The sequence below is a fragment of the Myotis myotis genome, unplaced genomic scaffold (assembly GCF_014108235.1).
Source record: "Myotis myotis isolate mMyoMyo1 unplaced genomic scaffold, mMyoMyo1.p scaffold_m19_p_12, whole genome shotgun sequence".
Taxonomy (NCBI): Eukaryota; Metazoa; Chordata; class Mammalia; order Chiroptera; family Vespertilionidae; genus Myotis; species Myotis myotis.
The window spans coordinates 15,647,435-15,663,875 of NW_023416316.1; the positions used below are offsets into that span (position 1 = coordinate 15,647,435).

The following is a 16,441-nucleotide window of genomic DNA, read 5'->3' on the forward strand; positions in this document are numbered from 1 at the left end:
GAGGTGGGCAGATGGCGAGACAGATGGAAGCAGTGCACAAAGACCTCTCATCTGAGAAGCCTGGCAGTGATGGGAAGAGTGAGCAGGCAGAAGGCAGTGAGCCTTAGGACACTTCTCTAACACGGCAGACTGATACAACGAGGAGGAAGAGGCTGAAAGGGCTAGAAACTGAAATAAGGGAAGAGACACAGGCTAAGATACAGTAGAGGCTGGTTACATTCCTGTTGGCCTGAGGACTGTGCTTTCTATATAGGACAGTGCCTAAGGCATTTAAATGCTCAAAAAAAATGAGGGAAAGGATGACAGTTCTAGAGCAACGGTGGTTAAGAGAGTGGGCTCTGAAGTTACAAAGGCCCAAGTTCAAATCCTAGCCTTACTCTCTTCGAGCTCTGGGAACTTGAACAAGATACTTCACCTCTCAGAGCCTATATTTCCTTGGCTGTCAAAGGGGAATGAGACAGTAACTGCACCATAGGAGAGTGCTCCCAACCAAAGCACGTGTTCTGTAAATGTCAGTAGTGAGTACAGGCACAGTACTATTGCCTCTAGGTGAGGGTGGCGGTAACTGAGGGAGCACGTGCTAAACACCCTGGATGAGGAAGAGACCAGAACAAAGGAAAAGAGAAGCAGCAACAATTAGAAAAATGAAAAGCAGTCCCAAGCATATGTTAAACATGAAAACCTGAGCGTAGAGGAGACCACAGTAAGTTTTTCTAGAAACAGGGACTGCTAGAATGTTGACAGAGGATGGGTATTCCCAGCGAGCTCCACATCAATCCAGAATGGAGGAGCAAACCCTGTGACCCCCGACTCATCGCAAGCGAACCCAGAGAATGAAAACAGTCCTGAGCGAGAACACTGAATGGATGAGGGGTGATTTTAACTGGGCCTGAAAGCCAGTACCTCCAAAGAATACTCTCCGGGCCAACCTCGTGGTTGTGCAGTTTGTGTGATCACACGGGCTACTGCTGCTATCATGCACTTCTTAATACTTTTTAACAAGGGGACAAGCATTTTATCTCTGTGCTCGGCCCCTCAAATGTTGTAGCCAACTTCGGTAAAGAACATTCATCGGATTAACACACACAGAATAAAATCTAAGGGCTGAATAGTAAAGAATTTCCCATTATAATCAGACCAGAAAACAATTATTCAAATTGTCATTGAAAATCCTACACTGACCATTAAGTTAAAAGACAAAATGGCCCTAACCGGTTTGGCTCAGTGGATAGAGCATCGGCCTGCGGACTCAAGGGTCCCAGGTTCGATTCCGGTCAAGGGCATGTACCTTGGTTGCGGGCACATCCCCAGTGGGGAGTGTGCAGGAGGCAGCTGATCAATGTTTCTCTCTGATCGATGTCTCTATCTCTCTATCCCTCTCCCTTCCTCTCTGTAAAAAATCAATAAAATATATATATTTTTTAAAAAGACAAAATGTAGCTGTTGCCTATTACAGCAAACCCAAGGTCTCCTTCAAACATGTTTCATTCTAGAATTTCTTTAATGCAAAGTAATCACTCTGATCACCATCACGGCATTTTGCATAACATACCCTTATCGTCATGTTAAAGCGCAATTATTCACTTGTACCTCTTCTATCTCCCTTCCTGGATCTCGGGTGCCTGGAAGGTGAGGTCATCTTGTTCATCTATGTATCCTTCAGGCATAGTACACGCTAGGCCCACATAAATCTCTGAGGAATGAACGAAAAGACCAAGTGTCCTTCACAACTGCTGATGTGCGTCATGAAATAAACCAGATTCTCTTGCCCAGATAGGGCAGAGAAAGGCTGCGATACTGCATTTTTGCAGCATAGATGCCGATGCCAGCAGAATGACAAGCCCAATTCCTTAGAACACATCTCTGCCCTAAGTCAATAGCTCTACAGAAGGCCTAGGCTTCCATTTCTGCAATAAAACAACCATCCCATAACCACTTTTGTTCTAATTACAATAAGGTATCATTTATCTGAGCGCTGAGACCTGACCTGTCCCAGGCTAATATCAATTCCAGAATTTGAATATTTTAACTCCCAAGGAACATAAGGCCTTATACAGTGCACAGTACAGAGAAGTTCCTCATTACACTTAGCACTTCAAATATTAACATAACTTGGTTTATTAATATTGGTAAGAAATGAGCTTTAAAAGTATATATACCCTCAATGGGGAAAGGACAGTCTTTTCAGCAAGTGGACGTGGTACATTGGCTATCCACATGCAAAACAATGAATTTGGACCCTCATCTTACACCATTTACAATAATTAACTCAAAATGGATTAAAGACCTAAACCTAAGACCAGAAACTATGAATCTCCAGGGGGAAAAACAACAACAAAAAACAAGGGAAAAGCTTCAGGACATTGGACTTGGCAATAATTTCTTGGATATGACACCAAAAACATAGACAACAAAAGCAAAAATAAGACAAACAGGTCTACATCAAACTTTCAAAGTTTTGTGCAAAGGACACAAAACTTTGCATAATTTAACATCCATTAAAATGCCACTACCAAAAGACTAGAAAACAACAAGTGTGGGTGAGCATGGAATGGGAATCCTCATGCACTGTTGGGGGGATTGTAAAATTTTCATTGTGCAGCCACAATGAAAAACAATATGGAAGTTTCTCAAAAAAAGTAAAAAGAGAATTACTGGACCCTGGCCAGGTAGCTAAGTTAGTTAGAACATCATCCCAATACGCCAACGTTGCAGGTTCGATCTCCGATCAGGGAGCATATAAGACTCAACCAATGAATGCATGGATGGGTGGAACAACAAACTTATGTTTCTCTCTCAAATCAATCAATGGATCAATCAATAAAAATTCTTAAAAAATAGATTTACTATATGATCCAGCAATCCACTTCTAGGGTACATATATATTTCAGTATATATATATATATATATATATACTGAAATTCTCGCAGAGGTTATTTCCATACCCAGGTTCATGCAGCATTATTCACAATAGCCAATCAACAGATGAATGGATAAAGAAAATGTATCCTATCTAATAAATGGGTAACATGCAAATTAACCATCACTCCTTCACAAAGATAGCAGTGCCCATAGGCCCAAGATGGTGGCGCCCAGTTCCCTCAGCCCCGCCGGAGTTCCCCAGTCCTGGGGGGGAGGGGGAGACGGCCGCTGAGAGTGGGCAGCATGAGCGGCCTGGCAGAATGCTTCCTTCATCGCCGTGGTGACGAGGCAAGCATCCCGCCCCGGCCACAGAGAGCCTCTGGGCAGTGGGCACAGAGCGACCAGGCCCCGCAGAGAGCAGAGAACCACGGGGAGGGGGCCTAAGCCATCAGGGCTCCCAGATTGGAGAGGGCTCCCCTGAGGGCTCCCAGATTGGAGAGGGTGCAGGTCGGGCTGAGGGACCCACCCTCCGTGCACGAATTTCATGCACCGGGCCTCTAGTATACACAGAATGGAATATTTTTCAGTCTTCAAAAAGAAGAAAATTTTGTCACATGCCACAACTGGTGATGCTTGAGAACAGGTAGTGCCATTGGATTTTTACCATTTGCACACCAAACTCCTGACCACTCCACTCCCTGAATCCAGCAAGTCAAAGCCCTAGTGAAACTGTCTTCCCTGATTTTCTGCTGCAACAGCCTTCTTCCTGGAGTCCTTGCCTGTTGGCTCCACCCACCCAATCCTGGCTAGGGGCTCAGCCAGTGACCTGTCCAATCACAAGTATGGCCCTGCACTCTCCGTGTTAACATACAATTGGCCTCCCAGTCACGCAGGATAAAGCCTTTACTACTTGCTCTTTCAGACTACAACCTACCCACTACCTACCCTTCCAGCCACATCGCTCACCAACCCCCCCATACACACTCATGCAACCTGACACTGCCAAGCTTTTCACCTGCTGGTTTTTCTGCTCAAGATACTCTTCCTTCCCTGCCCATTTGTAAAAACATCTACTTCTTCATTCTCCAACTCAAACATCATCTCCTTTGGAAAAGTCACCATCCTCCTCAGCACGGTCACTCCTTACTTCTTTCCCTGTGTTTTATTTTCACAACTGTAGTAGACGATGTCTGTGTCCCACCCATATCCTCGGCCTGGCCAGTTCAGTGCCCGCTGTCCTGACTTCCAGCTACCAGCACCTGCATTTCTTGGCCTGACTGCTTCCTCTGGCTGCTGGACCCGTTTTGCTCACTCATGTGGCAGGCTGGAAAGTGCTTGGGGATTCATGCCCAAACACCCCCAACTAGCAGTGCTCAACCAATGACTGATAGGGTTGCTGTTTGAACCCCAGATCCCTGACCTGGGGTAGGGATAACAAAGGTGCATGTTCTATACAGGCTCCCAGGGGCCCCCGGGGGGTACAACTCCAGCTCTGCTCAGTGAGCACTGGCTCTGGAACACCTTTCACTGGCTGTCTTCCCTTCCCTGTCTCACCCCTTCAACTCTCAAACTACTGGCAGTTAAATGCTTTCCCAGCGTCTGCTTCAAAGGTAATAACAACACCTAGTATTTCCATAGTATTTACTGTGTGCCAGACACTATTTTAAACACTCATTTAACCTCCAGAGCACCCCTGTAACATAATCCAAAATTTAGATAGTGGATGTTGGGCATTATGGCAGTCCCCCCTTATCTGCAGGGGATAAGATGCAAGACCTGCAGTGGACGCCGGAAACCTCGATTAGCAGCAAACTCTGTATATACTCTGTTGCTTTCTATATATACTTACCTATGATAAAGTTTAGGCACATTAAGAGATTAACAATAACTAGATAGAACAATACAACAATATACTGTAATAAAAGGTTGAGACTATGGTCTTTCTCTCTCTCAAAGTAACCTATTGCACTGCCCTCACCCTTCTTGTGATGATATGAGAGAAACTGCCTACATGATGAGATGAAGTGAGGTGAATGATGTAAGCACTGGGATAGCATTAGGCTACACTGACCTCCTGACCATGTCAGATTAGAAGGAGGATCAGCTGCTTTGGGTGATCCTAGATCAGGGAGCCATGTCAGTGTCAATAGTTATATGTCAGGAGTGGAAGATGTTGATGGCTGAGAAATTTTAATATTTTCAGACTGCAGTGACCATGGGTAACTGGAACTGCAAAAAGCAAATCTTCACATAAGGGGCAAGGACTACTGCACAAGGTTAAGAAACTCACCCACGGCCATAGAGCTAGTAAATATATTTATCATCTTTCACATTCTATTACAACCATCTGTGTATGTGTCTTTCTTCTTCATTGGACCATGACCCTCTCAAGGGAGAGACCTTTTTAAAATCTTTTTCAACATTCCCAGCATCTAGCAGAGAACCAGGCATGTAGCAGATGCTCAAGAAATATGGGTTTTGAAAAGTGCCTGCACTCTGCTACTCAAACATGCTATGTGTTTTTCCTTCCTCTGTGCCTTTTTGCAAATAGGAGCCCCGAAACACTTTTTCTGTGTATCCCTCTTGCCCTTGTCCACTCTCTTCCACTCTCACCCCCTCCACCCCTCACCCCCGCCACACACACACACACACACACACACACACACACACACACGACAAGAATTCCTGATCCTTGTTGGGGCAGTCAAAATGAGGAATTCTCACATGTGGGGCAAAACAGATGTCAGACAGCATATGACCTCTCTAATATCAAGTAAACAAACCCAATTGCTCATACATGAATCAGTGCACTTTTGCCAAGCTGTTATTTATGTACTTATTTTCATTTGAGAGACTCTTATTTATCATGGAACGTGTCTTTTTTCCCATAAACTCCACTAACACTCAATTCTCCCTTATCCTGAAGAACTTCCCTCAACCCAGTCTTTTCCCCTAAGCCACCAAACTGCTTTGACCTCCTGCCTCCTATGTGACTGTCAATATCTACTTGGTCTAAATTCTGACCTCGACCTCTGCATCTTCCACCCACATCTCTATTTAGATCTATTGGAGTTATGCATGTATAATAAAGAAGAGCTTCCCTGCACCGTTGTGCTAAGCCTTGACGTTTTCGTGGGCTTTCAACCGTAGAGTCCGGGCAACTCTGTCCTGAACTCCTGACTTCTAACTGCATCCCAGTCTTCTTGACACCTTTGGCTCCCACTTGCTTCCCAACCTGCTACTGCTACTCTCCAGGTTACGGCTCTGTCCTCTGCCAGGTTCTCATGTTTTCCATCACTTATGTAACTAATTCCCTGTATTATAGTCTTTCAGTTTGAAATACCTACAGTGGTTTTTATTTCCTAACTGGACTGCAACTAATACAGAAATTGACAAAGACTAGGCAAAAAAAACACACACCAAAAAAGCTAGGAATAAAAACAACCACCGCCACCTCACATTTATGAAAGGCTCACTATATACCAGACACTCTCATGGTAATATGTTTTTGAAATGAACTCAATGGATTACCATAGCAACCCTGTGAGGTAGGTACCTCTATTATCCCCCTTTTAAGATGAGGAAACTGAGGCTCAGAGAGATAAAAATAATTTCCGGTTCCAAAGACTGTAAGTAGTGGAGCTGGGACTCAAATCCAGACAACCTGGCCCCAGAGTGCACTCTCCAAAACACAAAGCCCAGCACAGTGTTTCAAGCAGGGAGATATTCAACAGGATCAAGTGCAACCAAGAGGTCAGGTACGATAAGGGCTGCAAGGCATCTACTGGATTTAGCAATAAGGAAGTCACGAGGAAAGTCAGAAACCAGACAGCACGAGGCTGGCCAGTAAGCCAGAGGTTAGGAAGGAGAGACAAGAGGAGCAAACCTTTCTCTCAAGAAGTTTGGCTCTGAAGAGGGGTCACAAAATCAGACAGGAGATGCAAGAGAAGCAGCGTTTTCTACACTCTTGCTTCATTTTAGAAACGAGAGCAACTTGACTGTTTAAATATTGACGGGACTGAGCCAGTTGAGAGGGAGTCCGAAACCGTGAGGCAGGAGGACAACAGAGCAGGGTCTGGTCTCCCAAGAGGCCAGAGGGGCGGGCTGTACAGTCCAGGATCCACTGAGGATCTCTTCTACTGCAACAGGGGGCAGAACGCAAGGATGGCTGCAGATTCAGAACATTTTGTATTTTGGTGAAGTTATTTTACTACGGCCTCTATCTTTTCTGAGCTAGAAAACAAGCAGAAGGAAGGGTGGAGCAGAGGGGTGAAGGGTGTGAGGAGTAGAGAAAAGCTTGAGATAAGCCACAGTGCTGAAGGGGGCCGGCTGTGGAAAGACAGGAGTCCCCAGCCAAAGGCCCCAAGTGTAGCTGGAATTTGTGGTTTTACATGGGCAGGAATTCTCACGGTACCTTCAGCCCGAGGTGTAGGCAAAAGACATGAACAAAGGGGATGACCCAGATTAGACGTAAAAGAAGGAAAGCAAAGAAACTGAGTGAAAAACAGGGGCAGGAGCAACTGACCAGATGAGCCACGGACTACAGAGGAGGTAGGTGAACGCAGGAGGTCAGAGAACAGGTGTAGTCAGCTATTACTGACTAAGGAGAGAGTAAGGCAAGAAAAGATGGCATCTGATGGCATTATCTCTGAGCAGGAACAGTTTTGATGTTATAGTACAAGGGTGTGTCCATGGGAGAGGGCAGTTGATTTCAAAAAAAGAAGTGAAGGTGACTGGAAGTAGGGTAAAAAAACATGCACACTAAAATAAAAAAAAATTTTAAATCCTGAGAATTTTGGATAGAGTTCCGTGAGGTGAGGGCATGATTTGAGACGACAGTGAGTTGAAGAGAGAGGGGTCTAAAGATTTTAACGAATAGGAGTGGGAAGAAAAAGGTAGTGGAAGGTCTGCAATGGACATTTGTTGTTTCTGCTTGTCCAATATCCATCGGTCCTATTTCTAATAAAAGCATCTTCACTTTGCTTTTGAGGCCACCTCTTTCCTCCTCAGGCACCGAGAGGACTTCCAAAATATTCGTAATATTCTATAGTTTAACCTGGAGGATAGGAACATGAGTGTTCATGTTATTATTATTTTTTAAATAAATTTTATTGATTTTTTACAGAGAGGAAGGGAGAGGGATAGAGAGTTAGAAACATTGATGAGAGAGAAACATCGATCGGCTGCCTCCTGCACACCCCCTACTGGGGATGTGCCCGCAGCCAAGGTACATGCCCTTGACCGAAATCGAACCTGGGACCCTTCAGTCTGCAGCCCAGCGTTCTATCCACTGAGCCAAACCGGTTAGGGCCATGTTATTATTTTTTAAACCATATAGATACACTAGAGGCCCGGTGCACGAAATTCATACATGGGGGGCGGGTCCCCGGCCTGCACCCTTTCCAATCCAGGAACCCTCGGGGGACGTCCGACTGCCTCTCGCAATCCGGGAACTCTGGCTCCTAACCGCTCGCCTGCCTGCCTGCCTGCCTGATCGCCCCTAACCCCTCTGCCTGCCTGCCTGATTGCCCTTAACTGCTCCCCTATTGGCCTGATCGCCCCTAACTTCTCCCCTGCTGGCCTGATCGCCCCTAACCGCTTCTGCTTCACCCCATACCCAGGACCCAGGATTCCCTCCCTCTGGCCATCCGCAGGCACCCAAGACCTGGGCTGGCTTCGCCTGGGCTGGCCACAGCCGCAGGGGACCGTGGGCAGCGGCTTCACCTGGGCTGCAGCTGCGGGCACCCAGGACCGCGGGGCAGGCAGCTTGTCCTTCTCCTCGGCCGCAGCCACAGGCGCTAGTGCCCAGGACTGTGGGGTGGGCAGCTTGTCCTGCTCCCGGGCCACAGGCGCTGGCGCCTGGCAGCTTGTCCCTCTCCTGGGCCACAGCCTGGCTGGTCCCCATTCCTCTCTTGCAAGCTCATTTGTGCCTGGCTGGTCCCCATTCCTCTCTCGAAAGCTCAATTGTGTCTGGCTGGTCCCCAGTGTTGAGTGTCTGAGTCATTACGGCGTGATGGCATGATGACCATTTGCATATTAGATCTTTATTATATAGGATTTTATTCTTTAGATTAAAGAGATGCATTTTATATACTTTGGATATATATTTCACAATTCAAACACACATATTAAAACTTCCTTTCTCCACACTCTAAAGATAAGGGCCAGTGTCAGGTCTGAGCCACCCAAGTTACAAAGATTGTCTTCAGCGCCTGACCCAATTTAGGTCCATGAGACACCAGCCCGAACTTTTGCTGGAACTCTCAGGAAAGAGGTACTCTCTTTCTGCTGTAGTTGTGCAGCTTGTTTGTACAACATATCCCTTCCCTAGCCTGAGAATAAAGCTAACACAGAAGAACGCAGAGACAAGAGGAAGGTGGCAGATTCCCGACATCATTTGAATATCTAGTTCCAGCCATCCCTGAAGCCAGATATCTGGGGCTCTTCAACAACACAAGCCAATTTGCCTTTGGTTTATGACCTTTTAACTAAAAAGAAACCTAACCCAGTAGTATAGTCAAACAAAGGATTCTCAATTCAACAGCCTGTGTGACCCTTTTCAACACATAAGCCAAACCATGCCCTCCTTCTGCTCAAGACCCTGCAATGACTCTCAAAGTAAAGGCTAAAGTTCTCGAGGTGGCCTACCAGGCCCTACACAGTCTGCCCCCATCGCACCACACCCTCAACCTATGACTTTCCATTGCTCACTCTGCCCTAGCCACACTGGCCTCTGGGCTAGTCCCTGACACCCCGAAAATGTGCCGTCAGGCCCCTGCTTTGGCTGTTCCTCCCACCTGGACACCCCTCCAGATATCCACTCACAAACTGCCTCACTTCCTTCTCCTCTCTGCTCCAATCTCAAGTTCTCAATAAGGCCTACCCGTATCCCACCCTCACAGCCAGTGATCCTGAACACTCCCCTCCCTGCCTTACTGCTTCTTCCTTCCATAGCATTTATTACATAATACAGTAAATGTACCCAATGAGGGCGAGAGTCTTCAACTGGTTGATTCATCTCAAGTTCCCAGAACAGTGCCTGACTCCTAGCAGGCCTTCAAATATTTGCTGACTGAACAAACAAAAAGGCACGACCCTCCAAGGAGCAGAATTTGGTTGGTGGAGAGAAAGGAAACTAACTTTTATCTCCTGAACTTGATGTGCGTGGAGTACAGGAGGAAAAGACACCTCCATTTCAAAGACTTCAGGGGAAGCAGTGGCCTAAGGGAGCAGGAAGGAGGTGGAAGAGTTCAGTAAAGAGGCTGAGGATGTGTGTAGGGATGTTAACCACCATTGGGGCTTAAGAGGGATTGATGTTAAATTTGGGAAGGCACATGGGAGTTGGAGACTGAGGCAGGGGAGAAGCAGCCCAGAGCGGTTTGCAGATGAAAGTAAAAAAAAGAGTTGTGGACCAGTGGTTTACTTACATTTTAGCTGGAGATGAAGGATGTAGTGGTAGAGGGCCTGGTGAGCTAAGCTGCTTTAAAAGAATTAGTCTTAGCAACTCTTGGTAGAAAGGGTTCCCCCATTACTCCATGGTTTGAATGATTTTAGATTTTGTGGGTGGAGAGGCCATGGTCTTTCCCTCCTCCCAGTACCCCAGAGGCCATGCAGAACTGTTTGCTGGACCGGGGCACAAGGCATCCCTGTGCATGGCTCCATCCTGGGCCCACAGAAAGCAATTCCCCTCGCGTAACATAATAATCCCCCGCACTAAAAGCAGCCTGTCAAATCCTCATTCTCCAAGCCCAGAACTGACTCTGTGACATCTAGGATCACAACCCTAACATCCCAAAAGCCAAGAAAACAGGCTTCTTTTTTTCTTGTTTATTTATCCTCACCCAAGGATTATTTTTTCATTGAGTTTTTAGAGGTAGAGAGACAGAGAGAGAGAAAGATCGATGTGAGAAAGACACAGCCACTGGTTGTCTCCTGCATGCACCCCGACCAGGGCCGGGGATTGAGCCTGCAACCCAGGTACATGCCCTTGACAAGAATGGAACCCAGAACCTTTCAGTCCGCAGGCCAATGCTCTATCCCACTGAGCCAAACCGGCTAGGGCAGAACAGGCTTCTTTTTAAAGACAAACCGGCGCATTCAATGTTCCTACCTGCCCTGCATGCTGCCCAGGCAAGAAAAAGCAGGGCAAAGGGAAGCCTTCCTTCCACTGGTCCTGATTCACCTTTGATGCCTGTCAGCTTCTCTCTACAGAAATTTCTCCAGAGTTATGAAAACATATATGCACATGCCAAGATTCAAGGAAAAGGTTACTCCCAGAGAAACAAATTATATTGCTTAGCCTCTAAGGAAAAGTGAGTTACTATAAATCAGACCCTTGGGAATGATGTCATTTTGGTGTTCCTTACAGCTCTATGGAGACTTATTAAATATTCAATAATTATCCCTGGCCAGTGTTCTCAGTGGTCAGAGGGTCGGCCCATGCACCGAAGGTCTTGGGTTCAATTCCTGGTAAAAGGCATGTGCCTAGGTTGCAGGTTTGATCCCTGGCCCAATTGATGTGTCTTCTCTCTCTCTCCCCCCCCCCGCCCCCTCCCCTTTCTACTCTCTCTAAAAAAAAAAAATCAATGGAGCCTGGCTAGTGTGGCTCAGTTGGTTGAGCATCATCCCATGCACCAAGATGTCCCCAGTTCGATTCCTAGTCAGGGCACATGCCTGGGTGGTGGCTCAATCCCCAGGGTGGGCATGCAGGAGGCAGTCAACTGATGCTTCTCTCTCATCGATGTTTCTCTCTCTCTCTCTCTCTCTCTCTCTCTCTCTCTCTCTCTCTCCCCCTTCCTCTCTCTCTAAAAATCAATAAGAACATTTTTTTTAAGAATCAATGGTTCCCTAATTTCACTTAGTAGTAGAACAAGAAGGAATTCATTTCCTATTTTACTAGGAGGAGGAAATCCTGATCACAAGTGTTGAGAACAATTCTAATTTCTACAACTAGTAACGAATGTCAGCAGCACTAGTACAATTGCAGCTCAAGCTCTGGTCACAGCTGACCTGGTGATGGGGGAGGGGGATGCGGCCCCTTCCCCGCCACCGGACTCTGCTGTCTCTCAAAGCAGCAGGAGGGTTACGCTGCTCGGAGAAAATCAGGAGCCTCTCTCTGCACAAAGAAGGTCAAAGGGCGAGCTTCTTTCCATCGACCACAAAACCAGTGTCTGCCAAACCTAAATAGTGTGGGAGGCCGTCAGAGGTGAAGGGAGCCCAGACAGAAAACCACAGCTGAGTCTCCCCCGGCCGCTGGGGTCTGAGTCAGGTGACTTCTCAGGGCACACAACAAACCTAAACAAAGATCCCGCCCCACATGACAGACGGGGGAAGATGACTGGCAGTGAGACCGACGCTGCCCAGACCTGCTGCAGAAAACCATTAACTCGTACTTCTTGGCAGCTCCAGCCAACTGGAGGGACCTACAAGTTACTTTGCAGCGCAGCCTTCGGGGATGCGCCAGGAGGAACTTGGGAGCCCATCCCAGGGCACAGGCGCCGAGCACTGCCCGCAAGCCTTCGGCCCCAACCCGCAGGCGGGACCCCTCCCACCAGCTCTCTCTCACCAGCGCTCCAGACCCGTCACAGCCTGGCAAGCCCGTCCCCTCCGGCCGCTTCCCCCGCGGCTGCGACCCCACGGGGGCGGCAGAGAGGAAACGCCTTTTCCAAAGGAAAGGCTCTGGGGGCAAGGGTACGGCCGTGCCCCCCCCCCCCCCCGGGAAGGGGCGCCAGGGTGGGCGCGGCCCGGTGCCCAAGGGAGCTGGGGATCCATCATCCCCTACGGGAGAGACACGACCCTCCCGATCCCCAGCTAAGCGCGCCCCACCTTGTCGCCGAAGCTGCGGGCCATCAGCAGGTCCGGGCTGGGCGTGCTGTCGCCGCCCACGGCCTCCTCGCTGCTGGAGCCGGCCAGCGGGTGCGGCATGTCTCGCAGGGAGTGGGGCCCCGTGGACGGCAAGGCCTTGGGGAGCCCGCCCGACATGGCGAGCACCGCCCGGAACGCGCGGCCGAGGCCCCGCTCCGCTGCAGCTCTGCCAGAGGCCCTGCACCCGCCGGGCTGGAAGCCGCCGCCGCCGCCGCCCGCCGGCACCTCTCTGCCCGCGGGGCTGGGCTGGGCTGGGCTGGCTGCTCCGCGCCGCGCGCCCCCGCTCCGCGCCCGAGCCCCGCGGTCCGCTCGCACCTTGGCCGCTGGCGGCCGGCCAGCACCGCCACGCCGCCCAGCCCGCTCGCGCCCCGCCCCCGCGGCGCCTGGGCCACCCGGGAAGGAGGGGAGGGGACAGGGGGAACCGGAGGAGGACGGGAGGCCGGCAGCCCCGCCCCGCAGGAAGTGCGCCCTGAGCCCTCGGCCTTGGTCCTCCTAGTGTCCAACCTCGCCTCCTAGAGAGCGGCCCTGTGGAGGCTGCGCGCTGTGCCCAGCGCAGATGTTTAACGGAAATCGGAGGTGGAAAAAGACGTTGGAGGAGCCTGTTCCATTCCACCCGCGTTTACTGGTGCGCCCACGGGCAGCCACGCTTGGAGATGGGGGCTTTGGAGCACGCACCTGGGTCGGGATCATCTGGCCCTTAAAATAACCCAAAATGGAAGGAATTGTGAGCCATAATAGGAGTGGCATAAAGGACTATTATTAGGCTCCAAGGAGAGAACCATTCAAGGAGATGACCTGGGGTTTCTTCAGATGCACGCTGAGACCCCCGTGCCATCTTGCTTCTGCAGCTAAGCTGCGTTTATGTAAGGTTAAACCCCATGAGTGAACATCAGTGAGCAAAGAGAGGGAGTGCTACCAATGATACGACTTTAAACTCACACCAGGACTGAACTGAAGCTTTTTGAAAGAACAGTGAGATTTAAGCTCTTTTTCATGCTTTTGCGCTTCCTTTCAGGCCTTTGGCTGAGCTGGATTCTCAGCTTTCTTTGGGAGCCGAGTGGGGATAGGCAGTCATTGCTTCAGCCACGTGGGGTGGAAGTTCACTTCCTTTTCCCACCTTACCTGTCTCTGCAGCGTTTGCTCTTAGGCCAAGGCAGTAGAGGCTATCAGTCCAGGCAAGAACAAATCAATACTAACAATAACAGGTAGGGTGGCTTATTGTGAGAGAGCACATTTTTTCCCTGTCTGTTCCCAAACTCTAGGTTTGTTCCGTTTCACCACAAATCTTGAAGCTGGGATTCACTGTGGTCTACACCACACTTTAATCTAGAAACAAGTGATGTTTCGGCAGGAGGAGAATGCAGAAAGTTGAAACTGACCCAAAATATCACTCAGAGACTCAATGAGCTTCAAAGATCTTCCTTATTCTCCCCAGCGTGATTCACTGGGCCTTAGTCCTCACTCAGTTATCTTTTGTCTCCTCCGCACGTCTCTGCCTTGTGGGGAGACTAGGGCTCAGAGGGCCCTGGGAACAATTTTAAGTGCTGCGTCTACCTTATAGAATGCCAATGTCTGGTCCTCTTGGAACTGGGTAAGATTAACACTTTTATATTCAACAGCTGCTTGACAACTACGACAGACCCTATTCATGGTTCTTCTGATTGGCGTTAAAATAAACAGCATGAATATAACTAGAAATGAGTGTTCTATAGAAGTATAGCATAGGGATTTCTTATTGAATGGCGGTATTTATTTTAGCAACCAGGCTGCCGTACCTTAATGGAGATTTTATTAAGACTCCACACAGCTTTCTCTTCAAGGACACCAAGGAAGAGTTCAATGTGATTGACATTGGAAGTCCTACTTGGTCACCACAAGTGGGTGACCCTGAGCAAGTTGCCTATCATTAATGAACCTGTTTTCTAACCTAAAGGGAGGAGCACAGGGAGCAAGGTAGTGTTGTGAGAATGAAATCGTATTCCTAGCAAAATACTGGTTGTGGCATAGATGCTCCCTTCCTTTCCCTCTCTGTCAAGTGTCCTCTGCTACTCTTATGAAGTGATAATCCCAACATCTTCATAATTAAACATGCTGCACTCCAGACTCCTGTATTTGCTCAGTTTGAGTCAGAGTACCAATTTGTATGCTCCCATCCCACCAAAAAGCCCTAAAACAAAACAGAAACATAAAACCAGAGTTCCTGAAAGGCTGGATTCAAAATTGAAACAGTTTATTTATTTATTTTTCAATTTCCTGGTTGGTCAGTGGCCTCTGGCCACAATGATCCAGTGGGTAGTCATCAAAACTAAAGAAAGTGAACTTCGGTGGAAAACATTTTGGTAAAAGTTTCCACCATTCATTTTTAGCCCAGGACTGCCTATTCATATTCACCATTTCCTGTTGTATTGCAGTGTTCCTTGTGGTGGAAAACTGATAGTGAAATAACGTTAAGTGTCCCAAAGTAGGTGACTATGTTTTTACTAAAGGTTTTTAAAGCAACATGGTGCTAAGGAGGAAACGTGAAGTTTTTATGACATATTATTTTATTTCTTATTGATTGGTTTTGAGAGACAGAGAGGGAGAGAGAAAAACATCGATTTGTTGCTCCTCCCATTTATGCTTTCATTGGTTGATTCTTTCAGGCCCTGACCAGGATCAACCCCACAACCTTGGTGCATCTGGACGACACCAACCAACTGAGCTACTTGGCCAGGGCCTGAAAATTTTATGTCAGAACAGAAAATTATTGTGTTTGGTGGAATTTGTGGAGGGCTGAGCTCTGAGGAAGAACAAACTAGATATGTGTGTGTGCGGGGGGGGGGGGGGGGGGGAGCACAGGAAAGATGCCACCAGAACCCAAGAACTGAGCCTGGGGCCTTCCCTCATCCATAGGGAATCTTAGGCATTTAGGCTTGTGCCTTGCAGGGGCCAGGGCCCTGGGCCCCCAAAACTGGTAAATTTGCTAAGCTGGAATTCTGTAAATCTCACTAGCAAGTCTGTGAGAACTTTACATGAGCACCCAGACCTCAGAAACAAAGCAGAGCCACAACAGAGCATTCTCTTTCTCTCCCCTGGTACAGCATGTGCTTAGGCTGTATTCATGTTTGTGTTAGCTGCTCACCCTCTTCTGGTTTTTAATACAATCATGGCTTTATTCTACATGGTATCCCAAACCCTGCCTCAAAATAACACCAGCACTTCTGAAGTGGACGGCTGATGAGGACAAAGGAGGTTTTTAAAGAGCATTCAGAGTGACATGGACAAAGCCACAGAGGGCTGTCTCAAACAAGAGGGACAACTGAGAAGGCGCTGTCGCCAACAGAGGCAAAATTATGTGGATGATTTAATTCAGCCAATGGCATCCCAGGAAAGAGCAAAAGCCAGCAGGTCCACTTGAGGCTAGGATCTGAAGAGTTTTGCAAACAAGAAATTGGACCTTGCCCCAGAACCAGCAGAGGTGCTTGAGGGTAAATGATAGGACATTTATCTTTCTATACTGAAGTGCCTGGCCCCCTCAAAACATGGAGACCCTTTGCAGTGGGTAATGCAGCACAGATCATGGGATTGGTGCCCAAGGACTACCTACCTGTGAGTTTGTTCACGTGCCAACTTCTAGAACCCACCTAAGAGATGCTGGTTCTGGGGTGGGGCTGAAATCTAAGTCTTTTATTAACAACTGATGCTCATGTTGATGCTGGTCTATAGACTGTACTTT

General features: G+C 48.2%; 1 protein-coding gene across 1 annotated transcript in view; it reads right to left on the reverse strand.

Moving 5' to 3' along the window:
- The window catches only part of SNX30 (sorting nexin family member 30), an 82,267-nt gene extending 69,204 nt beyond the window's left edge, over positions 1-13,063 (reverse strand). Inside the window, exon 1 of the mRNA XM_036329990.1 lies at positions 12,688-13,063. Within this exon, the coding sequence (XP_036185883.1) occupies positions 12,688-12,843 (156 nt within the window). The 5' untranslated portion in view covers positions 12,844-13,063. The remainder of the gene's footprint in view (positions 1-12,687) is intronic.
- Between the last annotated feature and the right edge of the window lie 3,378 nt (positions 13,064-16,441).